The sequence below is a fragment of the Mustela nigripes genome, chromosome 6 (assembly GCF_022355385.1).
Source record: "Mustela nigripes isolate SB6536 chromosome 6, MUSNIG.SB6536, whole genome shotgun sequence".
In the NCBI taxonomy this organism is placed as follows: Eukaryota; Metazoa; Chordata; class Mammalia; order Carnivora; family Mustelidae; genus Mustela; species Mustela nigripes.
Genome location: NC_081562.1, coordinates 48,166,943 through 48,190,107, shown reverse-complemented (window position 1 = coordinate 48,190,107; position 23,165 = coordinate 48,166,943). Strand labels below are relative to the sequence as shown.

The 23,165-nt window shown below is 37.2% G+C and overlaps 1 protein-coding gene across 5 annotated transcripts in view; it reads left to right on the top strand.

Moving 5' to 3' along the window:
* The first annotated feature begins 2,296 nt into the window (after positions 1 to 2,296).
* NUP107 (nucleoporin 107) overlaps positions 2,297 to 23,165 on the top strand; it is a 44,341-nt gene continuing 23,472 nt past the window's right edge. Inside the window, exons 1-11 of one of the 5 annotated variants that reach the window (XM_059402509.1) lie at positions 2,297 to 2,505; positions 3,234 to 3,348; positions 4,457 to 4,548; positions 4,988 to 5,074; positions 5,878 to 5,993; positions 8,188 to 8,332; positions 12,514 to 12,617; positions 16,081 to 16,208; positions 16,917 to 16,965; positions 21,234 to 21,305; positions 21,712 to 21,800. In XM_059402509.1, coding sequence (XP_059258492.1) covers positions 4,473 to 4,548; positions 4,988 to 5,074; positions 5,878 to 5,993; positions 8,188 to 8,332; positions 12,514 to 12,617; positions 16,081 to 16,208; positions 16,917 to 16,965; positions 21,234 to 21,305; positions 21,712 to 21,800 — 866 coding nt within the window. In that variant the 5' untranslated portion in view covers positions 2,297 to 2,505; positions 3,234 to 3,348; positions 4,457 to 4,472. Of the gene's footprint in view, positions 2,506 to 2,526; positions 2,948 to 3,210; positions 3,349 to 4,456; positions 4,549 to 4,987; positions 5,075 to 5,849; positions 5,994 to 8,187; positions 8,333 to 12,513; positions 12,618 to 16,080; positions 16,209 to 16,916; positions 16,966 to 21,233; positions 21,306 to 21,711; positions 21,801 to 23,165 lie in introns of those variants that run through there. The other 4 variants (XM_059402508.1, XM_059402507.1, XM_059402510.1 and 1 more) reach the window with 4 other exon arrangements.

Sequence of the window (23,165 nt, the reverse complement as noted above, 5' to 3'; positions counted from 1 at the left end):
GCTTGTGCTATCCCAACTTGAAACTATCGAATCAGTTCCTCCTCACAACCCCAGTGCAGCTTTTTCTGCCTGTGGGTTCTGTCCCTGTGCTTTAATAAAACCACCTTTTTGCACCAGAGACGTCTCAAGAATTCTTTCTTGGACGTCAGCTTTGAACCCTAACATCTTTCCTACATTGTGTTGACACCTATTGTGCTGTTTTTCAGCTTTAACGTTGGTTTGAAAGTTTTCAAAATTAAAAGTTGGGAAGGGGATAAACAAGTCATGATTTTCTTCCTCAACTGTTGGGGGTAAGGGAGAGGAAAGAGTGCTCCAGATCCGATAGTTTGGGTCTGAGTGCTCTTGGAATTGCTGTTTCTTGGTCTTTAGCTCCTGTGCAGCTGTTCCCAAGCCTTTTCTCCAGCTTCTTAACAATTCTGTGAGTTTCTGATAGGCTTCTAGTAAATTCCCTTTTGCTTAAGTTAGCAATAGTGAATTTCTATCATTGAAATCAGGATCTCTAAAAATAAAGTTATAATATATACAATATGCACCACACAGGGAGTTATTCCAAATAGTTTTAAAGTACTTTTACAAAATATTTTATTTATTGATTAGACAGAGATCACAAGTAGGTAGAGTAGCAGGCAGAGCAAGAGAGTAGAAGCTCCCTGCTGAGCAGAGAGCCCAACATGGGGCTCAGTCCCAGGACCCTGAGATCATTACCTGAGCTGAAGGCAGAGGCTAAACCCACTGGGCCACCCAGGCACCCTTATTCACAATAGGTTTAAAGCAGATAATCAAAATATTTTTAAATATTTTGGGGGTAGTATGATGTTCATGCCTACTAATTAAGTGTGTCAGCAACCCTCCCTGCACTCTTCAACAAGCATTTTCTCTTTTCCTATGAACTGAACATTGGGCTAATCCTTTGCCCAAACTGCTTTGTTTGTCTTATGGTCAGTCACTTCAAATACATTAGATGAATAGAACACATTGGAATTCAATTGCCAGGGGACACATGGCAAGAATCTGAACCACTGGCTCACACTGTGAGTAAATTTGCTCTAGCACCACAAAATCATTAGGTCCAGATTTCGCTTTCTATAAAAGAACAGGTGCGCTTTTGTACAGGAATATTAGGAGACAAGAAGAGTGAGAGAGAGCAAGAGTTGGACTCATAAAATAGGTTATTGAAAGAGTAGACTTTTTAAAATTTTAGTAGTGCAAGATCGGTTTCTGGATAGAGTTAGGAGATTCATCACTTACATACAATACCCAGTGCTCATCACAACAAGTGCTCTCTTTAATACTCATCACCCATCTAGCCCATCCCACTCACTTCCCTCCAGCAACCCTCACTTTGTTCTCTATTGTTAAGAGTCTCTTACAGTTTGTTTCTGAAAGAGGAGAATTTGAGAACTACTATGTGAAGCGTACATTTGGCATCTCATTTATCTTTGTGATAACTCTGATAAAGGTGTTACCTCCATTCTACAGATGGGGGGGGGGTAATGGTGCAAGCCTAGATAGAACCCAAATTCACTTTTTTCCCCAAAAATGTCATGTGATTTTAGTGGGAATCCAGTATAAGAGGGCTTCCAGTACACTACCTAGGATTGCAGCAGAATATAAACAGGTAAGGCAAAACTTGGACTCATTCCTTCAGGGCCACAATATACTACTTTTGCCTATAGAGGTACTTTGAAATAGAGGGCAATACCGTCACCCTTTATCCTTTTTTTTGTATGTTTATTTCAAATTTTTTATTTAATTTAAGTTTAAATTTAAACTTTAAGTTAAAACTAAGTAAAAACTGCATACTGCAATTAACTTAAATGAAACTATTAGTTTCAGGAATAGAATTTAGTGATTCATCACTTACATATCACTCTTTATGCTTTTTAGGACAGCTGATCCTTTTCTCAATAGGGAAAAATATCAAGTAAAAAATAACCGTTATGGAAAAGAATTTCAAGAACTGTAGGGCGTTTACATTAAAATTCAGACAAGGTGAGTATAGCGAGACTGACAGGGACGCCTGAGGTGGAGGGCAGAGTCTGCACGTCTGCATTCCCAGTCCACGGTTCCTTCTTACTAAGAATACCAGGAAACGATTGCACACATTTCCCTAGACTGTCAACACATTTCAAGTTTCCCTTTAGGATAACCTGGCGCTTGGACCACGCCTGCAAATACCCGTCAGGCAAAGTGGCCGCCCCGCCTCCGCGCCGGACCCCCTCAGGCACCGCCCCCTGCCCCGCCCGGCCTGACGCCTCTACGCTCTTCCACAGCCTTCGCGCCTGCGCAGGACGGACCTGCGGCTGTAGGCGGAAGTGGTCGCGCGTGCGCTGGAAGAGAAAGCTATTTCTTCCTTCCCTCCTCTTTTCCTCTAGGGCGGCTTTTCTAGGACATGCTTCCGGGTCAAAGAGTTTGCTTCCGGAAAGCGGGAAGGCTGAAGCGGGTTGATTAAATTGGAGTGGAGTTTGCGAGGTTCTCGTTGAAGAAGGCTGCGGCCATGGACAGGTCAGTTTAGGTGGTACTATCTAAGCTCGGAGACTTGCCCCTCCTGCTTGTTGGCGGAACGAAATAGGCGAAACCCAACTCTCAGAGGAAGCCGCGGAGGGCCCGGGTTTTGCCTTAGGACTCCTTACCCGGACTGGGGGTCACTGTAGATGGTGGAGGAAAGGCCGCTTGGGTCGGGGTGCATATAGACGGTGATAATGACCGTCTCACGGCAGCTCGGGCACGTGTTTTGTGTTTTCGCGCATTTTTCGCTCCTCGGGTGGGCGGGATAGGACGTGGCCCGGCGTTCGAGATGCTGAGTGACCTGCCCGAGATCACAAAGCCAATCAGTGACGGAACTGGGTTCTCAACTCAGACTTTCTGATTCCAAGTTCCAGCATCAGAGTTACTGAATTGAGTTTTTTCAGTGACCTTGACACTATGCTAGCCACGTACGACATAGGTGAGTTTTTCTGTGTTCTTGGCCACGGGGAATTGGTTGTGTAGTGGAGGAGGCGTCCGAGTGTTGCAAAGTGATGTGTTTTGACTGTTCTATGAGAATAGAAAATGAGGATGCGGTTAAGTCTACCTGTCACGGGAAGTAGCAGGAAGAATTCTCAAAGGAAGTAACTTTCTAGTTAGTCTGAATAATAGTAGCCAACATTGAGTTCCTTAACGCTTTCAATATATTACTAGCTAATTTAATTTTCCTATCTTTGAGGATAGGTACTATGATCCTCTTTTCATAGATAACACTGGGGCTAAAAGAGCTTAAGAACTTGGTCACAGTTAGGAAGCTAATAAATAGAAGAACCAAGTTGCCAACCTGGATCAATGTGCCTCCAGACTCCAGGTGGCTTTCTGGTGAGTTAAGTGTTTACTGGGTGGATCAAAGGGGCAAACGTAGGCCTCTGTAGAGGAAACAACATGTACAGGGTGCAAGAATATGAAAAGGAGGGGCGCCTGGGTGGCTCAGTGGGTTAAGCCGCTGCCTTCGGCTCAGGTCATGATCTCAGGGTCCTGGGATCGAGTCCCACATCGGGCTCTCTGCTCGGCAGGGGGCCTGCTTCCCTTCCTCTCTCTGTGATCTCTTCCCTTCCTCTCTCCTACTGTGATCTCTCTCTGTCAAATAAATAAATAAAATCTAAAAAAAAAAAAAAGAATATGAAAAGGAATGTGCTGTGTAGTCTAATGGTCATATGCAATATGTGTTTGTGTGGAGATGTTGGTTGCTGAATATAAGGCTGAACTGGTAAGTTAGGGTTAGGCTGTAAAAAACAAAGGAAATTTGGACTTGATTCTGTAAGCCAGAGAGATTCCGTAGGCTTCAGAGCTACCAAAGGTTTTAAGTGGAGGAAAAGCACATTAGATTTATTTCTCAAAATACAGGTCTTTTAATTCACATAATTTATGTTCTAGACCTTGGACTGAGAATGGTGGGAGATCATGGACACTGTGACTGCAATAGTACTGAGACAAGAGACACCATTAGTGTACCCTGCGGAGAAGTTTTCTCTCCAAGTTACTAGAATTCTTTTTTACTTAGCCTTCCGTCACACCAGTCCAAACAACAGAATTTTTCATAGTACCTCTGGTTTGAAACATTTTGGAAACTACAGAAGATCCTTATAAGAGATAGTTCCTGCAGTTTTAGGGAACTCCTCAAATTAGCAGAGGAAATACCTGCCTTCCTGAAGCAATTATGTGAAATGGTGTTATAGATTCCTAGTATTGAAATCATTCCATAGGCAAATATAGTGAGTACTAGAAACTCAAAGATGCCTGTGCAGGAAAAATTTGGGAGGGACTTTGAAGGATAACCAAGATTTGGAAACAGCACTGTCAACCAAAAGATCAAAGACTTGGCTCCTAGGATGATCTATACCTTGAGTGACCCAGGGTCCTTTGCTCCAGTGATGATAAAGTTCTTTGCAAATGCTACATTCACATGAATTTAATGACACTATTTTAGGAGTGGCTATGGCGAGATGTCATCCCCTGTGATCCGGGAGGCAGAGGTGACTCGGACTGCTCGGAAACAGAGTGCTCAAAAAAGAGTTTTAAGTATCCTTTTCATTGTAAGTGTTGTTATACAAGTTACCATATGCTTGGAATCAGGATTATAGAATTTTCTTTTTATGAGATATACTAAAACTCGCTATTATAATAAAATGCTGTGGAATTAAATTTTTTAAGTTCCCAGATCTGTTTGGTAAATGCTGAAATTCAGGGAGATTAAGATTTGTGTTACCCTGAAAATAGGGCATTCTGTGTTACTATCATATTATAGCTTCTGCTGAGATTAGGTAAGGACCATGTGTAGTAATCTAAGACTGATATCTGCGAAATTAAATGGTAGTGGGAGTTATTTACTATTTTGCGTAGACAAAATCGTTGCCATAAAAAATATGTATTCACATATTTTATGTAGTGTAAATATGGTTAATTTGATCTTTAGTGGTGTCTTTTCTATGTGGAAAACTTTTCTTAACACTTCCTATAGTTCGGCCATCCCAAGATGAAATTTTTGCTACTACTACACCAAGAAACCAGGTTATCCCTCGGACTCCCAGTTCATTTCGACCACCTTGTAAGATTTTTTTGCCTTTAAAGCATTTAATAATAATAATGGTAGCTGTAGGTTAAGACTGAACAATGCACATAATATAATCTTTGGTTACAGTATCAATAATTAAGAACAAATAATAATGACTACAGTTACTATTTGTTGAACTCTTACCATGTACAAGGTACTGTACTTTACATAAATACACAGTCACTGTAACATAATTATCTCTATTTTGCCAAAACAAAGTGAGACTTGGACAATCTATTCTGTAAGGATAGCATGGCTGAGTAAATATGTAAGTAATGGAATCAAAATTCAAGCAGTGATTGTATACTTCAAAGCCTATGCCCTGTACACTAAATGGCCTCTTCAGAATGCTTTATAAAATTGGAATATGAAGAATCCATAGACTTAGTCATGTCCTTTTTTTTTTTTTTTTTAACCACTTGGTTATGTTCTAACGAAAGCATCTCTATTTGTATTAAAAATTTTTCCTGATGGGCTCAATAGTACCAAAAGCTGAAATTTAGAGAAATAAGTTAAATCTTCATATGACGGAAATGTTAATATTTTTAAAGTATTTACTTGGTTAGAATCTATGTAACTGAAAACAAAGTTATTGGGGCCACCTGGCTGACTCAGTAGAGCATATGACCCTTGATCTTGGGGTTATGAGTTTGAGCCCACTTTGGGTGTAGAGATTACTTAAATAAATTTTAAAAATTAAAAAAAAAGACAAGTTATTTATTGTTTGTTTAATTGTTTTGTTTTCGTGATCACTGTTCATGTACTTTAGGTTCTTTTTACTAACCTCTTATTTGTAGTTACTCCACCCGGCCGAAGCTCACTAAGGCATCCAGATGTTTCCTGCATTCTTGGAACAGGAGGCAGGTCTCCCCGGCTTACACAGTCTTCAGGGTTCTTGGGAAACCTATCTATGGTATGTAGAAAGCAGGGCTGAAAATTTCTCTCTTTATGCAAAAGTATGATATTGAGCTGAAACGCCTTTAGTGTGATTTGAAGTCGTAGTCATCAAAAGAGTAAGTAGGTGACAGAGACTGAAATAATTTTTAGGTTAGGTTTTCAGAAAAACCTGAAGCGTCTCGTGTCACAGGTGGAAGCTGTGACGCCGAAAACATTTAGGTGCAGATAGATTGTATTAATCTGATAGTCTGCTGATCCTAAGAAATAATTGGTGGGCTGCTGACAGCTATAAAAGCTGAGCCCTGATTTGAAGCATGGAAGAGTAGGAAGCCAAGAGTAATGGATGAAGAGTAGCATAAGGAAGAGAGACACGGCATTAAAGGAAAGAAAAGGGAAATGTTGGGAAAAGTACATGAGATGCTCTTCAGGAATTACTGTGGCACAGTATTGAAAATTGAATATATATTGAAATACCATATAAACTAATACAGATCGACTTGACCTAGGTGTTTAAAATATCCTCTAGAAAAAGAAAGGATTGTATCTAACTGAGACAGACACAGAACTGAGTTCTGTTGGAGTAGTAGAGTATGATGGCTAGTTAAAGTTAAAAACAAGATAAAAATGGTCCTTCTATGTTTGCCTCTTTGCTTATTAAAAAGGCACAGGGATTTTTACACACACTTGAAATTGTCTAGATTAGGTTTTCTGAAGAATGGTTTTACATGTTAAATCTCTCCTGTCTTAATCTTTAAAATATTTATTGTCTTACAGATTTTGTGTTAATGTCTAACAGTGATCTAGCCAATGAGCAGTTTTACTCTGCATATGAATCTGGTTCATTTTGGCAGTGTTGCTTGAAAACATGAGGGAATTGACCACATTTGGTTTTAAACAAAAGAAGATGACTTATTATTTACTGTTTCAGAATTGCAAGATTAATAGTAAAATTCTTACTGTCTTAAAACCCAGGACAGAGAAAATATGTATTGATTATTATAAAATGTTTGGTTTTAAATATACTTTTTATTGTTGCTTGTGCCTGGATTTTAAATAAAGGCAATTTTTAAAAAAATAAAGATTAAAATTTTTAAACCTTCAGATAGCTTTCTCTGGCTTAAAAAGATGAATTTTAAATGTGAATTTTAAAAATAGGGACATGTTTTTAACATTTTATACATGTCCAAAAATAGTAGAGTAAGCCCCCATGTATGTTCTCATTGCCCAGTTATCAATATATGGCTGATATTGTCTCATCTACACCCACAAGCGTTTCTTCTATGCTACTTTACAACTCCCAGATTTCACACCACTTTACCTATAAATGGTTTCGTATATGTCTCCCAAGACATAAGAATATATTTCTTTAACACATTCCTATTAACACATCTAACACTGTATATACACACACACACACAGTAATTCCTTTATCATTTCAAATTTCCATTTTGTATGTATTTTTTCATTATTGTTTATATTTCATTAAGTATTCATATTTCTTTGGTTATGGCAATTTTTTTAAGTTGGTTTGTTTAAATTAGGCTTCATATAAAATAAACACATTGCATATGCTTGATATGTCTCATCTTTTAAACTTTCTCCACATAATGTGGAGAGATTCTTTTTTAAAGGTTTTATTTATTTATTTATTTGACAGAGAGAGATCGCAGGTAGGCAGAGAGAGAGAGAGGAGGAAGCCGGCTCCCTGAGGAGAAGAGAGCCACATGCGGGGCTCGATCCCAGAACCCTGGGATCATGGCCTGAGCTGAAGGCAGAGGCTTTAACCCACTGAGCCACCCAGGCACCCCGATATGTCTCATCTTTTAATCTGTAATTTCTTCCGTCATCCCTTTTATTACCATTTATATATTGATAAGACTGTGTCATAGGTCCCTTACAATTTCCCAGTCGTGAAAAACTGATATGAACCTAGAGCAGTAGGATTTACCTGTTAATATCAGCTTCAGTAGTACAAATGCAATGTTTATTGCCTTTAAAAAATATATATGGAGTAGTACAAAGAAGAAAACAGTCATGAAAGCTGTGATTTCCTTAACAAAATAGCCTATGGCTATCTCTTAAATATGAAAAATACATATAGAGGTTTAAAAAAAATTTAGCAATAGTTTAAAGTTTTTATTCCCTCAATGGCAGTAGGTCATTCATTACTTTTTTATATCTTCCTGGTTTGTTGTTTTTTTGTTTTTTAGGTAACTAATCTGGATGACAGTAATTGGACCACTGCATTCACGTCACAGCGATCAGGAACCCTCACAAACACGGAGTCTCACAGTGTAACAGAGGATGTAACTCTGAGTGCTGTTATGTTACGTGAGGATGACCCTGGTGAAGCTGGTACGATGGCTTTGAGCTTTTTAACGAAGTAGCCTGCTCCTTTACTACGATGAAGGAAGCTATCTCTTCCTTGTGAATGTCATTAACATAGTTTTTGTTAAGCTGATTAGTAATGCCTGAGTCATTTGATGTAGTCTCTTTGGAACTTTGAGAACCTCACCTGAGTTCTCAGCTATAGCATCTTGCTTCTGTTTAAATACCTTGTCAGGTATTTGTCATTTGTTCTGTTGGAAGAACATCTCTCTTTTTTTTTTTTAGGTTTAGTTTTCAGATAATACCGTTGATATGTTTTGATGTGGGTGCTAATGCTGCTTTTGTTTTGTTTTGTTTTGTTTTCAAATAGTATTGTGACCTTTCTAGTTTTAGGTTGGTTATTACCATTCCCTTTTGGAAAAAAGTATGCTTTTCATGTGTCTGTGTGTAGTCATTATTACAGAGGTTCTTCACTTTATCATCATCATAAGCTAACATAATAGAGTCTGTATGCTTACCTCTGCATGAACATTATCTCCTGTAACAATCCATTAAAGAGTTACAATAACTATACCCATTTGTGGGGAAAGGAAACTGCTGCTCTTTGTGGTTAACCTGCTTCAGCTCACCTGGCTTAGAATTGAGGGCACCAGGATTTGAAACTAAGCAGTTTGATTTCACAGCACTTCTCTTAACACTGTGGTAACCACTGCTTCCTTGTAGTATCTGCCAATAATAAGTACTCAAATTTTGAGTGACTCAGAAATCCTTTATACTGAATCTTTAAAATACAAAAAAATGTTCATTTTTAGTATGAGTAATGGATGAGACCTTAAATACGATACAGTACTTTAGTAGAGTGTATGTATGTTCCCTGAGTAGACCATGTCATCTTAGTATCTGTTCTGTCTCAGCTTCTTTGTTATGTATTTAAAATGCAATTCAGATATTTTAAATTTTGGTTCACATTTTCTTAGTGATTGTGGATAGATCACATTAATACCTAACACATCTTCAGGCTCTTAAAAGACTTGTAGGTAACAAGAAAAAAAGTTGATACATTGGACTACATCAAAATCTAAATTTTCTGTGCATCAAAAGATACAATCAGTAGAGTGAAAAGGCAGCCCATGGAATGGGAGGATATTTGCAATTCTTATATCTGATAGGAGGTTAATATCTAGAATGTAGAAAGAACTACTACTCAACAACAAAAAACAACACAATTTAAAAATGGGCAAAGGATTTAAATAGACATTTCTCCAAAGAAGATATAAAAATGGCCAATACGAATATGTTATGATGCTCATCATTACTAATCATTAGGGAAATGCAGATCAAAACTGAAATGAGACCACCTCACACCCATTAGGAAGGATACTACCAAATCAAAACAAACAAACGAAAAGAAAATAACGAGTGTTGGCAAGGATGTGGAGAAATTGGAGCCCTTGTGCATTATTGGTGGGAAATTAAAATTGTGCAGTGCTATGGAAAACAGATGGTGATTCCTCAAAAAATAGAATTACCGTATGATGAGCAATTCTGCTTTTGGGTATATGCCGCAGAAAAATGAAATCAGGATCACAAAGAAATTTGTGTATCATTGTTTGTAACCCCATTATTCATGATAACCAAAAGGTAGAAGCAACCCAAATGTCCTTTGATGGATGAATGGATAAATAGATATGTTATATACATATACTGGATATTATTCAGCCTTAAAAAGTAAGGAAGTTCAGACAATATACTACAACATGAATGAAACTTGAAGATATTTTGCCAAATGAAATAAGTAGGTGACAAAAGAACAAATAGTGTATGATTCGACTTATATGAGGTACCTAAAGTAATCAGACTCCTGGAAGATAGAATGATGATTGCTAGGGACTATGGGAAAGAGGAATGGAGTAATTATTTAATAGGTACAGAGTTTTGTTTTTGGTTTTTTTTTTTTTTAAAGATTTTATTTATTTATCGGGGGGTGGGGAGAGTGAGGCACAGGCAGACAGAATGGCAGGCAGAGACAGAGGGAGAAGCAGGCTCCCTGCCGAGCAAGGAGCCCGATGTGGGACTCGATCCCAGGATGCTGGGATCATGACCTGAGCCGAAGGCAGCTGCTTAACCAACTGAGCCACCCAGGCGTCCCTGTTTTGGGTTTTTTTAATTGAGATATAATTGACATACTACATTGTGTAAGTTTAAGGTATACAACATTAAATTGATGTATTTACATATTGCATTGTGATTACTAGTGTTGGCTAATACCTCCATCATACCTTCACATCACAGAAATACTATTTCTTTTTTGTGGTGAGAACATTTAAGATCTAGTCTCTCAGTACCTTCGAACTGTATATAATACAGATTTGTTGACTGTAATCAATGCTATACATTAGATTTCCAGAACTTACTCATCTCCTAACCGCAAGTTTGTACCCTTTGACCAACATCTTCAATTTTCTCACCTATTTGCCCCGTAGCCACTCCTCTACCCTTTATTTATAAGATCTCGGATTTTTAAAATTCCATGTGTAAGTGTTATCTTATAGTATTTGTCTTTCTCTGTCAGATTTATTTCGCTTAGCGTAATGTCCTCAAAGTCCATCCACATTGTCACTAGTGGCAAGATTTCCTTCTTTCTGATGGCTGAATAATATTCAATTGTATGTATTACCACTTCTTTACCTGTTAATCTCATGATGGATACTTGGGTTGTTTCCATGTCTTTGCTATTAAGAGTAGTGCTGCAGTGAACATAGGAGTGCAGATACCTTTTTGATATTCTGTTTTCATTTTCTTTGGATATATATGCAGAAGTGAGATTATGGTTTCATATGGTCATTCTTTTTAAAATTTTTTGAGGAACCTCCATACTCTTCTATAGTAAACTGTACCAGTTTACATTCTTACCGATAGTACACAAAAGTTCCCGTTTCTTTACATCACAGCACTTGTTTTTTCTTATCTTATTAATGATAGCCATCCTGACCAGTGTGAAGCAATACTTTCATTGTATTGATTTATGTTTTTTTCTGATACTAACATGGAGCATCTTTTCATATATCTCTTGGCGATTTGTAGGTCTTTGGAGAAATACTATTCAGTTCCTCTGCCCATTTTTTAGTTAGACTGGAGTTTTTTTGTTAATGAATTATATGAGTTCTCTATATATTTTGGAATTAACCTCCTAGCAGATACATGGTTTGCAAATATTTCCACCCATTCCAGAGGTTGTGTGTTTGCTTTTTCATTTTGTTAATTGTTTCTTTTGCTGTACAGGGCTTTTTAGATTGATGTAGTCTTACTTTTTGAGTTTGCTTTTGTTTCTTGTACTTTGATGTCATATCCAAAAAAACTGTTGCCACGACCAATGTCAAAGAGCTCTTTGCCTATATATTTTTTCTAGGTATTTTATAGTTTCAGGTCTTCTATTTAAGTCTTTAATTCATGTCAAGTTAATTTTTATGAGTAGTATAAGATAGGGTCCAGTTTTATTTTTCTGTATGTGGTCACCCTTTTCCCAGCACACTTTATCGAAAAGGCTGTCTTGGGACACCTGGGTGACTCAGTTGGTTAAGCATCTTCAAGTCCTATTGGGCTTCTTGCTCAGCAGGAAGCCTGCTTCTCCCTCTACCTGCTGCTCCTTCTGCCTATACTCTTCTGTCTCACTCTCTCTCTGGCAAATAAATAAATAAAATCTTTTTTAAAAAATGAAAAGGCTGTCCTTTCCCCACTGAGTATTCTTGGTTCCTCTGTCAAATACTATTTGATTGTGTTATGTGGGAGTTTATTTCTGGACTCATCCATTGGTCTGTGTGTCTGTTTTTATGCCAGTCTCATACTGTTTTGATTACTAAAACTTTGTAGTATAGTTTGAGATCAAGTATGATGCCTCCACTTTCTTGCTCTTAGGATTGCTTCGGCTATGCTGAGTTGTAGTTTTGTAAGATGAAAAGAGTTCTGTGGGTAGATGGTGGTGATGGTTCTACAACAGTGTGAATGTACTTAATGCCACTAACTACATAAAAGAGGTTAAAATCGTAAATTTTGTTATATTTTTCTTACCACAGTTAAAATTTTTAAGAAAATACAGAAGTGAAGGGAAAAAAGGGATGTGTAGCTATGTTTTTAAGTGTTCGAAGAAACAGAATTACCTAGGAATATGTCACTTAACTTTTTGTTCCTTTTCTTTTTATGTGTTCTAGCATCCATGAGTATGTATTCTGATTTCCTGCAGTCTTTTTTAAAGCACTCTTCGTCTACAGTTTTTGACCTTGTAGAAGAGTATGAAAACATTTGTAGTTGTCAGGTAAGTTTTGCACTAAGTTTGGTCAGACTTCAGTACTCTTAGTTTTTTGAACAGCCTCAACCTGTGAATTTCCATACTTTATTTAAAGGGGATGCCTTAGGGGTATAGTGGCAGGGGTGGCATGGTTGGGACATTAGCCAGAGCAGCTCTGCTTTTTGCATATTGAAGTTCCATAAAAGATTTATTTGGAAACAAAAGGATTCTGCTGCTTTAAAAGAAATTTTAAAAAGGAAAATCCAAAATATACAAAGAACTCTTAAAATCCAACAATCAGGAAATGAACAGACCAATTAAAAAAATGGACATGGGGCTCCTGGGTGGCTTAGGGTTAAGCGTCCAACTCTTAGCTTAGCTCAGGTCTTGATCTCGGGGTTGTGAGTTCAAGCCCCCTGTTGGCCTCCATGCTGGGCATGAAGCCTACTTTAAAAAAGAAAAAAAAAGACAAACTATGTTAATAGACAGCACGCCACAGAAGATACACAGTTGGCAAATAAGCATATGAAAAAATGTTCAACATCGTGTGTCATTATGGAATTGTAAATCAAAACAATGAGATGTCACAGTACACCTATTAGAATGGCAAAAGTCCCAAACACTAACAACGCTAAATGCCAACAAGGATGTGGAGCAGCAGTAACTCATACATTGTTGATGGAAATGCAAAATGGTATAGCCACTTTGTAAGACATTTTCTCAGTTTCTTACAAAACTGAGCATACTCCTATCTTATGATTCAACAACATTCATACTCTGGTATTTACCAAAATGAATTAAAAACTTATGCCCACACAAAAACCTGCATATAGATGTTTATAGCAGCTTTATTTGTAATTGCCTAAACTAGAAGCAAAAAAGATGTCCTTTAGTAAGTGAATGGATAAATCAACCGTGGTACTTAAAGACTATATTGATTGATGCTAAAACGAAATAAGCTATCAAGCCATGAAGAGACAAGAATGAACCCTAAACACATATTACTAAGCTAAAGAAATCACTTTGAAACAGCTACATACTGTTTAAATCCAACTATATGACGTTTTGGAAAAGGCAAAACTTGGAGAGAATAAAAAGACCTGTGGTTGCCCAGGGATGGAGAAAATAAGGATGAAAAGTGGAGCTGGGTGGTGAGTGAGACTACTCTGTATGAGATTATAATGTGGATACCTGTTGTACATTTGTCAAAACCCGTAGAATATACAACACCAATGCCTGGGTGGATCAGTTGTTTAAGCATCTGCCTTCCACTCAGGTCATGATCCCAGGACCCTGGGATTGAGTCCCACATCAGGATCCTAGCTCAGCAGGGAGCCTTTTTCTCCCTCTGCCTGTTGCTCCTCCATCTTGTGCTCTCTCTCTGACAAATAAATAAAATCTTAAAAAAAAAAAAAAAAAAAAAAAAGAATATACTGCACCAAGAGTGAGCTCTTTAATATAAACTGGGGACTTCAGGATGATCATGGCAGGTCAGTGTTGGTCATTGATTGCTGTAGCAGATGTACTCTTCTGGTACTAGATATTCCTAATAAGGGGTGAAGTTACACGTGGAGTCAGAAAGCATTGGGAACTCTGTACTTTCCACTCAGTTTTGCTGTGAACCTAAAACTGCTTGAAAAAATTGTCTCTTTTACTGTATTATTTATTTATTTTAGAGAGCAAGTCCGCATGTGAGCTGGGGGAGTAGCAAAGAAAGGATGAGGAGAGGGAAGGGGAAAGAATTTCAAGCAGATTCCTTCCGCATGCCAAGGATGTAGCCTGACTTGGGACTTCATCTCACAACCCTGAGGTCATGACCTGAACCAAAACCAAGAGTTGGCTCCTTAATTATCTGAGCCAGTAAGGCGCCTGTTAAAAAAACTCTATTTTTTAAAAAAAAAGGAAAAGGAGGTGTGCCTGGCTGGCTCTGTTGGAAAAGCATGCAACTCTTGATCTTGGTATCTTGAGTTCTAGCCCCACATTGGGTGTAGAGATTACATTAAAAATTAGTAAATAAACTAAAAAAAAAGGACTTCAAATAACTATTGCATTTAAGAATGATTGAAATAATAGCCAATATTTTCTGAGCATTTAATACTATTTCAATAATAATATTCAGTATTTCAATAATAATACTAATTCAATAATCTGAATTGCTCTATTATAAAAGCAGTAGCTTCATTAAATAACAAAAGCAATAATAATCACTTAGTGAATTACTGGAGTTAGGATTCCAATAGAAAAGGTAATAATGAGAAGTACAGATAACACTGTTATTAAACATTGCCCTTAAGATAAGAGTGCCATTACTTTGTGAATGCTTTTTGAATGGAGAGAAAAATTGCATGGTAGCAATTCCTCATCTTCTGAATGAGAGAGCTCCTGTTTCCTAGTTCCCTTTGGTAAGATAAGGAAGTACTATTCGTGACCTTTGAGAAGGGTTTCCTTTACCCTGTGTCCTTAAACTTTCTGATAAACAGTTTTATGTGTGTTTCTGGAGAGACCATCCCCACTTTTTTCTTTTTTTTTTTTTTTAAGATTTTATTTATTTATTTGACAGAGAGATCACAAGTAGCCAGAGAGTCAGGCAGAGAAAGAAGGGGAAGCAGGCTCCCTGCTGAGCAGAGAGCCCGATGTGGGACTGGATCCCAGGACACTGAGATCATGACCTGAGCTGAAGGCAGCGGCCCAATCCACTGAGCCACCCAGGCGACCCCATCCCCACTTTTCATTAGATTTTCACATGTGCTTCAACTGAAAAAGGTTAAAAACTACTGTTTTAGAACAAGGAGGGATTTTAGTTAAGTTTTGTTTAGAAATGACAATGTTTTAGTACCAATCTTTTTTTTTTTTCCTTCTTTTAAGAGATAGAGTGCTCACCCATGGGTTTGAGGGGGGGATTAAAGGGGAGAGGTGAAGTGAGAGGAGAAAGAGAGAGTCCCAAGTAGGTGCCACATGCAGCCTGGAGCCCGGCTTAGGGGTTTGATCCCAAGTCCATGACCCAAGCTGAAATGAAGAGTCAGAGGCCCAACCGACTTGAGTCCACCTGGCATCCCATCTTAAAATGTTTTTCTTGATTTGTTATACAGTATTAAGTTTTCTGTCATAATTTGAAGATATTTTTAATTTTCATTGCCATGCTATTCATGTTATGATTTTGTCAGGTATAGGTTAGAATTAGCTTATCTTCTGAGTAGGTATATAGGATGAAAAAAATACACCCATGGCTGTTAATGTTGAATCTGAACTCTAGAGTATATTAAAACTTTTACATAAATACTCAAATAAGCATACCTTACTTCAAAGGCTGTTTCTGGTGGGAATGTTATATTTCATTCAATTAAAAAAGGCAATAGATAGGCAGGAACAATTTATAATACAGTGTGTATGTGTATATTTATACATGTATATATTTAGTTTTAGCACCATGCAGTTGAAGAACACAAAGTTATGACTTAGAATGAAAGAGAATCTCTTGTTTTTATGACAGGTGAACATACTGAGTAAAATAGTGAGCCGAGCAACACCTGGACTTCAGAAGTTCTCAAAAACAGCCAGTATGCTCTGGCTTCTTCAACAGGAGATGGTCACGTGGAGGCTGCTGGCTTCTCTGTATAGGTAAAACTCTGAAGGACTGACTCAGTAACATAAACACACAGTAACCAAAAGACAAAAGTGAAAGTAGTATGTGTTTGGAAATAGGTTCTGCTGTTTTTGATATTTATCATTTTGAATGCCTTGTCATTAGATCATTGTTGGGACTGAGTTAGGAGGGAAGAGGGAATACGAGGTCATAAAGCCGGTAGCTCCCAAGAATATATGTATAATGGTTTAAGGAAAGTGCTGAAAATACTTGAGTACTTAGGAGAGGATAGATAAGAAAAAGAACTGAAAAACAGACTTTATGTCAAGTATCAGTTTGAAAGAAGTTAACCATGTTTTCCTGCTCTCAGATTCTTGCTCTCAGAAAAGTTTTGGCTCTCATTCTGTTGCTTTTTCATCATGATGAGAAAATCTTGAGAGGAAATCAGATTATTTAATTTTTGCCATATGAAAATATTATATTAAAAAGTTAGGTGTGTGCATTAGTAGGTAGCCAAGAAAGTCTTTTTGCACTGTGTATTTTTAGAATCAGTTTTGTTCAGGTCTCAATATCAGATCCAGAAGATATTTATTGCTTATAACTTTGTTTTTAAAGAATGATTAAGTTTGCCTGGAAACTCATTCATTTATGCTGACTAGAATACAAGTTTGTGTAAATATGTAGTTTAAGAGGTGATTTCATATATAAATTAAGGCTTTTAATTTTGTGTTATTTTCCCTCAGAGACAGAGTACAGTCTGCATTAGAAGAGGAAAATACATTTGCAGTTACTGTAAGCTTAATTTTTTCCTCTATAAATATTTAAAACTTAAAATGGTTTTTAGTAATAGATTTTTATTTTTGACCATCTTGAGTTTCTTCATTTTAAAAATTTTACAAGTAAAGGGGCACCCCGGTGGCTCAGTGGGTTGAGCCTCTGTCTTCAGCTCAGGTCATGATCTCAGGGGCCTGGGATCAAGCCCCGGGTCGGACTCTCCGCTTGGCGGGGAGCCTGCTTTCTCCTCTCGCTCTGCCTGCCTCTCTGCCTACTTGTGATCTCTCTGTCAAATAAATAAAAAAAATCTTCAAAAAAAATCTTTTTTACAAGTAAAGATAATCTCATAAAATGTTTAAATATCAATTTATAGAGTAAAATGTAAAATTTCATCTCTCTTACTCTTAAGTCTTTCTGCTACCGCTTTTCTGTGATCCTTATATGTATATACATTCACATAGTTTTTGATTTTGGTTTTTGTTTTGTTTTTAAGATTTTATTTATTTGACAGAAACAGTGAGAGAGCACAAACAGGAGGAGTGGGAGAAGGAGAAGTACGCTTCCCACTAAGCAGGGAGCCTGAAGCAGGGCTCCATCCCAGGACCCTGACCTAAGCTGAAGGCAGATGATTAACGATTGAGCCACCCAGGTGCCCCCACATAGTTGCTGTTTTTTTTTAAATGTATAGTATGATTTCTGTTATATATTATAGTGATTTTCCTTTTTATTCATCAATATTTGTATTTTTTTATGTCAGTTCATGTAGATTTAGCTTATTTTTTCATAATATGCTAGAGTATAAGTGAACCATAATTTTTTCAGACATTCTGATGAACATATTTAGGTTGTTTCCAGTATTTCTGCTATACCAGTCAATAATGCCATGAATATTCTTCAATTTATCTGTATATTCCAAAATTTTCTACATTTCTAGAAGTGAATTGTTGGGTCAAAGTTTGATAGAGATTGTCATATTGCCTTCCCAATGGAATATGTTGATGGTGGGTGAAAATGTTTAATATCAATCATTTGATGTTGCTAATTGCAGAAAAAGTATGTTATTTTAATATGCATATCATTGATCATTAGGAAGGTGGAGTGTTCTTCATTCTTAAGCATTAATATTCTTTTTTTTTTTTTTTTAAGATTTTATTTATTTATTTAACAGACAGAGATCACAAGTAGGCAGAGAGGCAGGTGGTGGTGGGGGGCAGGAAGCAGGCTCCCTGCTGAGCAGAGAGCCCGAAGTAGGAAGCAGGGGTCGATCCCAGAACTCTGAGATCATGACCTGAGCCGAAGGCAGTGACTTAACCTACTGAGCCACCCAGGTGCCCCTTAAGCATTAATATTCTTATACTAAATTGTATATTCAATCCTTTACTTACTTTCCAATTATTATTTCCTCGTGTATGTTAAAGATAGTCTTCTGTTACTTGTCTTTCAACTTTAAGGAGTCTTTGTCAAGCAGATATTTCCCTTTTTTGTGTTCACATCTGTCAGGTTTTCCTTTGTCATTGATTATTTTGTGTCTTGTTAAGGAAGGCCTTTCCTACCTATTTTTAAAGTAATTCTCCAGGGCCACCTCGGTGGCTCAGTGGGCTAAAGCCTCTGCCTTCCTCTCAGGTCATGATCTCAGAGGCCTGGGATTGAGCCCCGCATCAGGCTCTCCAGTCAGCATGGAGCCTGCTTCCTCTTCTGTCTTTGCCTGCCTCTCTGCCTACTTGTGATCTCTGTCAAATAAATAAATAAGATCTTTAAAAAATAAATAAGTAAATAAAATATTCCCCAGTGTTTTCTTCTAAACCCAAATCTCATTTTCTTCATAATAAGCTCTTGGAATTCACCTAGAGTAATTTTGTCTCTGAAGTAAGAAAGAGATTTAACTTTTTTCAGATGGATATCCATTTAGTCCCAACACCACTTATCAAACAAATGTATTTATCATATTTATACATATATCTTCTTTCTCTTTTATTGATTGATTTATTTGAAAACCAGTATTATATAGCTGAGTGTCTAATTCAGAAGTTTTGGTATTTGGCAAGATAAGTCTCCTTCATTTAAAAATACATTTTTGCGGGGCGCCTGGGTGGCTCAGTGGGTTAAGCCTCTGCCTTTGGCTCAGGTCATGATCCCAGGGTCCTGGGATCGAGCCCCGCATCGGGCTCTCTGCTCAGCAGGGAGCCTGCTTCCTCCCCTCTCTCTGCCTGCCTCTCTGCCTGCTTGTCATCTCTCTCTCTCTGTCAAATAAATAAATAAATAAATTTAAAAAATACATTTTTGCACACTTTTTTCCAAATGAACTTTGCAATTTTTATTTTTTTGAAAGTCCTATTGGGATATTTATTGAAGTGGCTATTCAATTTGTAAATTTGGGGAGAAGTGACATCTTTACATGTTGAATCTGCATATGATCATAGCATATCTTTCCCATTATTTACATCTTTTTAACATACAATGTATTATTATTGGTTTCAGAGGTACAGGTGTGAGTGATTCATCAGACTTATATAATACCCAGTGCTCATTATATATCATTTCCTCTCCTAAATGTCCATTACCCAGTTACCCTATCCCTCCACCCCCTCTATTTATTTAGATTTTTTTTAAAGATTTTATTTATTTCTTTGACAGAGACAAATCACAAGTAGGCAGAGAGAGGGGGGGAAGCACGCTCCCTGCTGAGCAGAGAGCCCTATGAGATCATGACCTGAGCCAAAGGCAGAGGCTTTAACCCACTGAGCCACCCAGGCGCCCCTGAACTTTCTAGTTTTAATAGTTTTCCATTGATTGTTTTATTTTTCTATCTACAAATAATGATGACTGACTTTGATGTTTTTTCCATACTTATTACTACTTAGTTCTTTTTCTGGTTTTATATATTAGCTAGAACTTTCAAAGTAAAGTTGAATAATTACAGAAATTATTTTCATCTTCTCGATTTTATTTTTTTTGTTTGTTTTAAAGATTTTATTTATTCGTGAGAGTGAGCAAGCAGGGGAGGGGGGAATAGGAAGAGGGACAAGCAGACTCCCTACTCAGCATGTAGCCCAATGTGGGGCTCTAACCCAGGACCCTGAGATCATGACCTGAGCTGAAGTCAGATGCCCACCCAGCTGAGCCTCCCAGGCGCCCATATCTTCTCGCTTTTGAAGGAATATCTCTTTATAGTTACTTTGCTATAGGTTTCAACAAGATAGTCTATTATATTGGCAAAATATTCTATTTCTAATTTATAAAGTTATTTTTTTATCAAGTGACATTTGGCATCTATCAAGGTATTCATATTGCTTTTTCCTTTTTTTAACCCAAAAATAAGATGGATTAATTAATAGATTTGACCCGTGCATCTACTGATCACAAACCTTTTGATACACTGCTTAATATTACTTGCTAATATCTATGTGAAGTTGTCTTTTAAAGTCAGTCTTAAGACCCTTGGATTGTGGGGCACCTGGGTAGCTCAGTGGATTAAAGCCTCAGCCTGCAGCTAGGGTCATGATCCCAGGGTCCTGGGATCGAGCCCCGCATTGGGCTCTCTGCTCAGCAGGGAGCCTGCTTCCTCCTCTCTCTCTGCCTGCTTCTCTGCCTACTTGTGATCTCCGTCTGTCAAATAAATACAATCTTTTAAAAAAAAAAAAAAAGACCCTTAGATTGTTAAGTTTTATTACCTTTCAACTTCTGCTATGTAAAATGAAAAGAATTTAAAGTTTTTAAATGTTTACTTTCTGATATGTCACATGACTACCTACTGCCCTTTATTAAGATTTTTTTGTGTTTCATTTGTTCTGTGTTTTATTTTTCCCCACAACATCATCTCTGGGGAAGTAATGTTTTAAAATTTGAAGTGTAGGGACGCCTGGGTGGCTCAGTTGGTTGAGCGGCTGCCTTCGGCTCGGGTCATGATCCCAGCATCCTGGGATCGAGTCCCACATCGGGCTCCCTGCTCAGCGGGGAGCCTGCTTCTCCTTCTGCCTCTGCCTGCCACTCTGTCTGCCTGTGCTCACTCTCTCTGACAAATAAATAAATAAAATCTTTAAAAAAAAATAATAAAATTTGAAGTGTAGCCAGAGAATTAAAGTATCAAGTAAGAGCAGCTGCAAATTGATCTAGCAGTTTGAGATTTTCTTAGGAAAAATTTTCAAACATGAATACACAGATTTATTGTATGGTTAAATGTTTATGCATAATTACATATAATTATGTCAGACACTTTTCCCTTTGTTTTAAAATAATCATCCTAGAACATCTTTTTTTTTCCTCTCCTTCAAATAATTTTTTAATAGGCTCTTAATGCCAGTGAGAAAGTGGTGGTGGAAGCATTATTTCAGAGAGATTCACTTGTCCGACAAAGTCAGGTATGACTAAAATTTTGAAATACTTTTTTATGAAACATGGAGAAAAACTAAATGACATACAAAGAACTGAAGATTTTTAAGTTTAAAACATTAACTTTTTTTCTTTTTGATCTTCTACTTGTAATTAAAAGGCATTAAGAATCTTGTTCTTCAGTTTTTGAATAATAGCCTAGTATTTGCAGGAATAGCCTTTTAAGAATTGTATTATTCCTGTAGAAAATATCTTTCTTTTGCCATATTTGTATATCTTAAAAAAGTAAAAAGTAGTTGGAAAAATTGTTAGTTGGTATTTTTTAAAATAGAAACCTTTTTTAAATTAAGGATGGAAGTACCACTTTAAATAAAACACTGACAGGTTTTATAGTTAATACTTCTTTTTTTTGTTGTTTTTTTTTTCCTTTCCTAGCTTGTGGTGGATTGGCTAGAGAGTATTGCCAAAGATGAGATCGGAGATTTTTCCGATAATATTGAATTTTATGCAAAATCAGTGTATTGGTAAGTTACTAATCATTTATTCTTAAAGTCACTCAACATTGGCTTTGTTTATTTATCTTTCAGCACATATTCAGTTCTTATTGCTTATTCAGCCTGTCAACAAAACAGATTAAAAACTCTGCCTTTATGGTGTCATAATCATTTAACAGCTTTAGACCACAAATACGTAGCCTGTTGGAAATCAGAGCTTTGAAAAAAAGTGTCAGAGTTAATAGATAGAGGATGACAGTGGGTGCAAGTTTAAATAGAAGAGGTCATCAGGGCAGGCCTCTCTAAGAATGTAGCAGGTAGTGAGTGAGAGGAGGCAAAACACAAACATCTGGGGAATAAGCTTTCTTGGCAGGAACAGAAACTGCAAAGATCAGAAAACAAAGTATTTACACAAGGAGGCCAATGTGAACACAGCAAAGAAAAGTATGGTAGGAAATGAGATTGAAGAGGGTCAAATACTATAGGATCTTTATAGGCTGGCCAGGGTAAAGCTATGGGACTTTATTCTAAATGTGATAGAAAACCTTGAGAACAGAATAATGACATGTCTAATATGTATTTTCAAACAGTTACCTGGCTATATTTTCTTAATAATTGTAATTCGATCATCAAAAAGATACTTCAGCTATGTTTACAGCTACTTGTGATTTTTAAAAAAAAAATTTTTGGTCACTGCATCCTTTAATACTTCTAAATTATTTTAGGATCTTGAAGCCAAGAAGCATCCCTAGGTTAAAGGGACAGTTGATTTTAAGACTTGAAAAAGTTCAAATTGTGTTTCAGTTCAGTAACATTATGCCTGTTACAAAGTCTGCAAGTCCATCATTATATCTTTGCTGAACTAGGAGATTAGTGCTATTCAGTGTTTGTTAAAAATTAAATCTTGAGAGGTTGTGATTTTTCCAGGAAAAAATCTTTTTTTTTTTTTTAAAGATTTTATTTATTTATTCGACAGATAGAGATCACAAGTAGGCCAAGAGGCAGGCAGAGAGTGAGGGGAAGCAGGCTCCCTGCTGAGCAGAGAGCTGGACTCGGGGCTTGATCCCAGGACCCTGAGATCATGACCCCAGCCGAAGGCAGAGGTTAACTGACTGAGCCACCCAGGCGCCCCAGAATTTTCATTTAAAACTTAAAAATTTTAGGTAAAATGTTCTGTTAAGGTTTTTGCACAATTTTTTATGGTTAGTCTCCTTTTCTTACTGATCAGTGGAACAGAATATAGAACCCAGAAACAGACCTACTCTTTGATGGTCAGTTGGTATTCAGTAAAGGCATTAAAGCAGTCCAATGGGGGGTATTGAATGTCTTTTCAACAAACCATGCATAAAAAATGGATACTGCTGCAAAAAAAAAGGTCAGCCTTGACACCTCCCT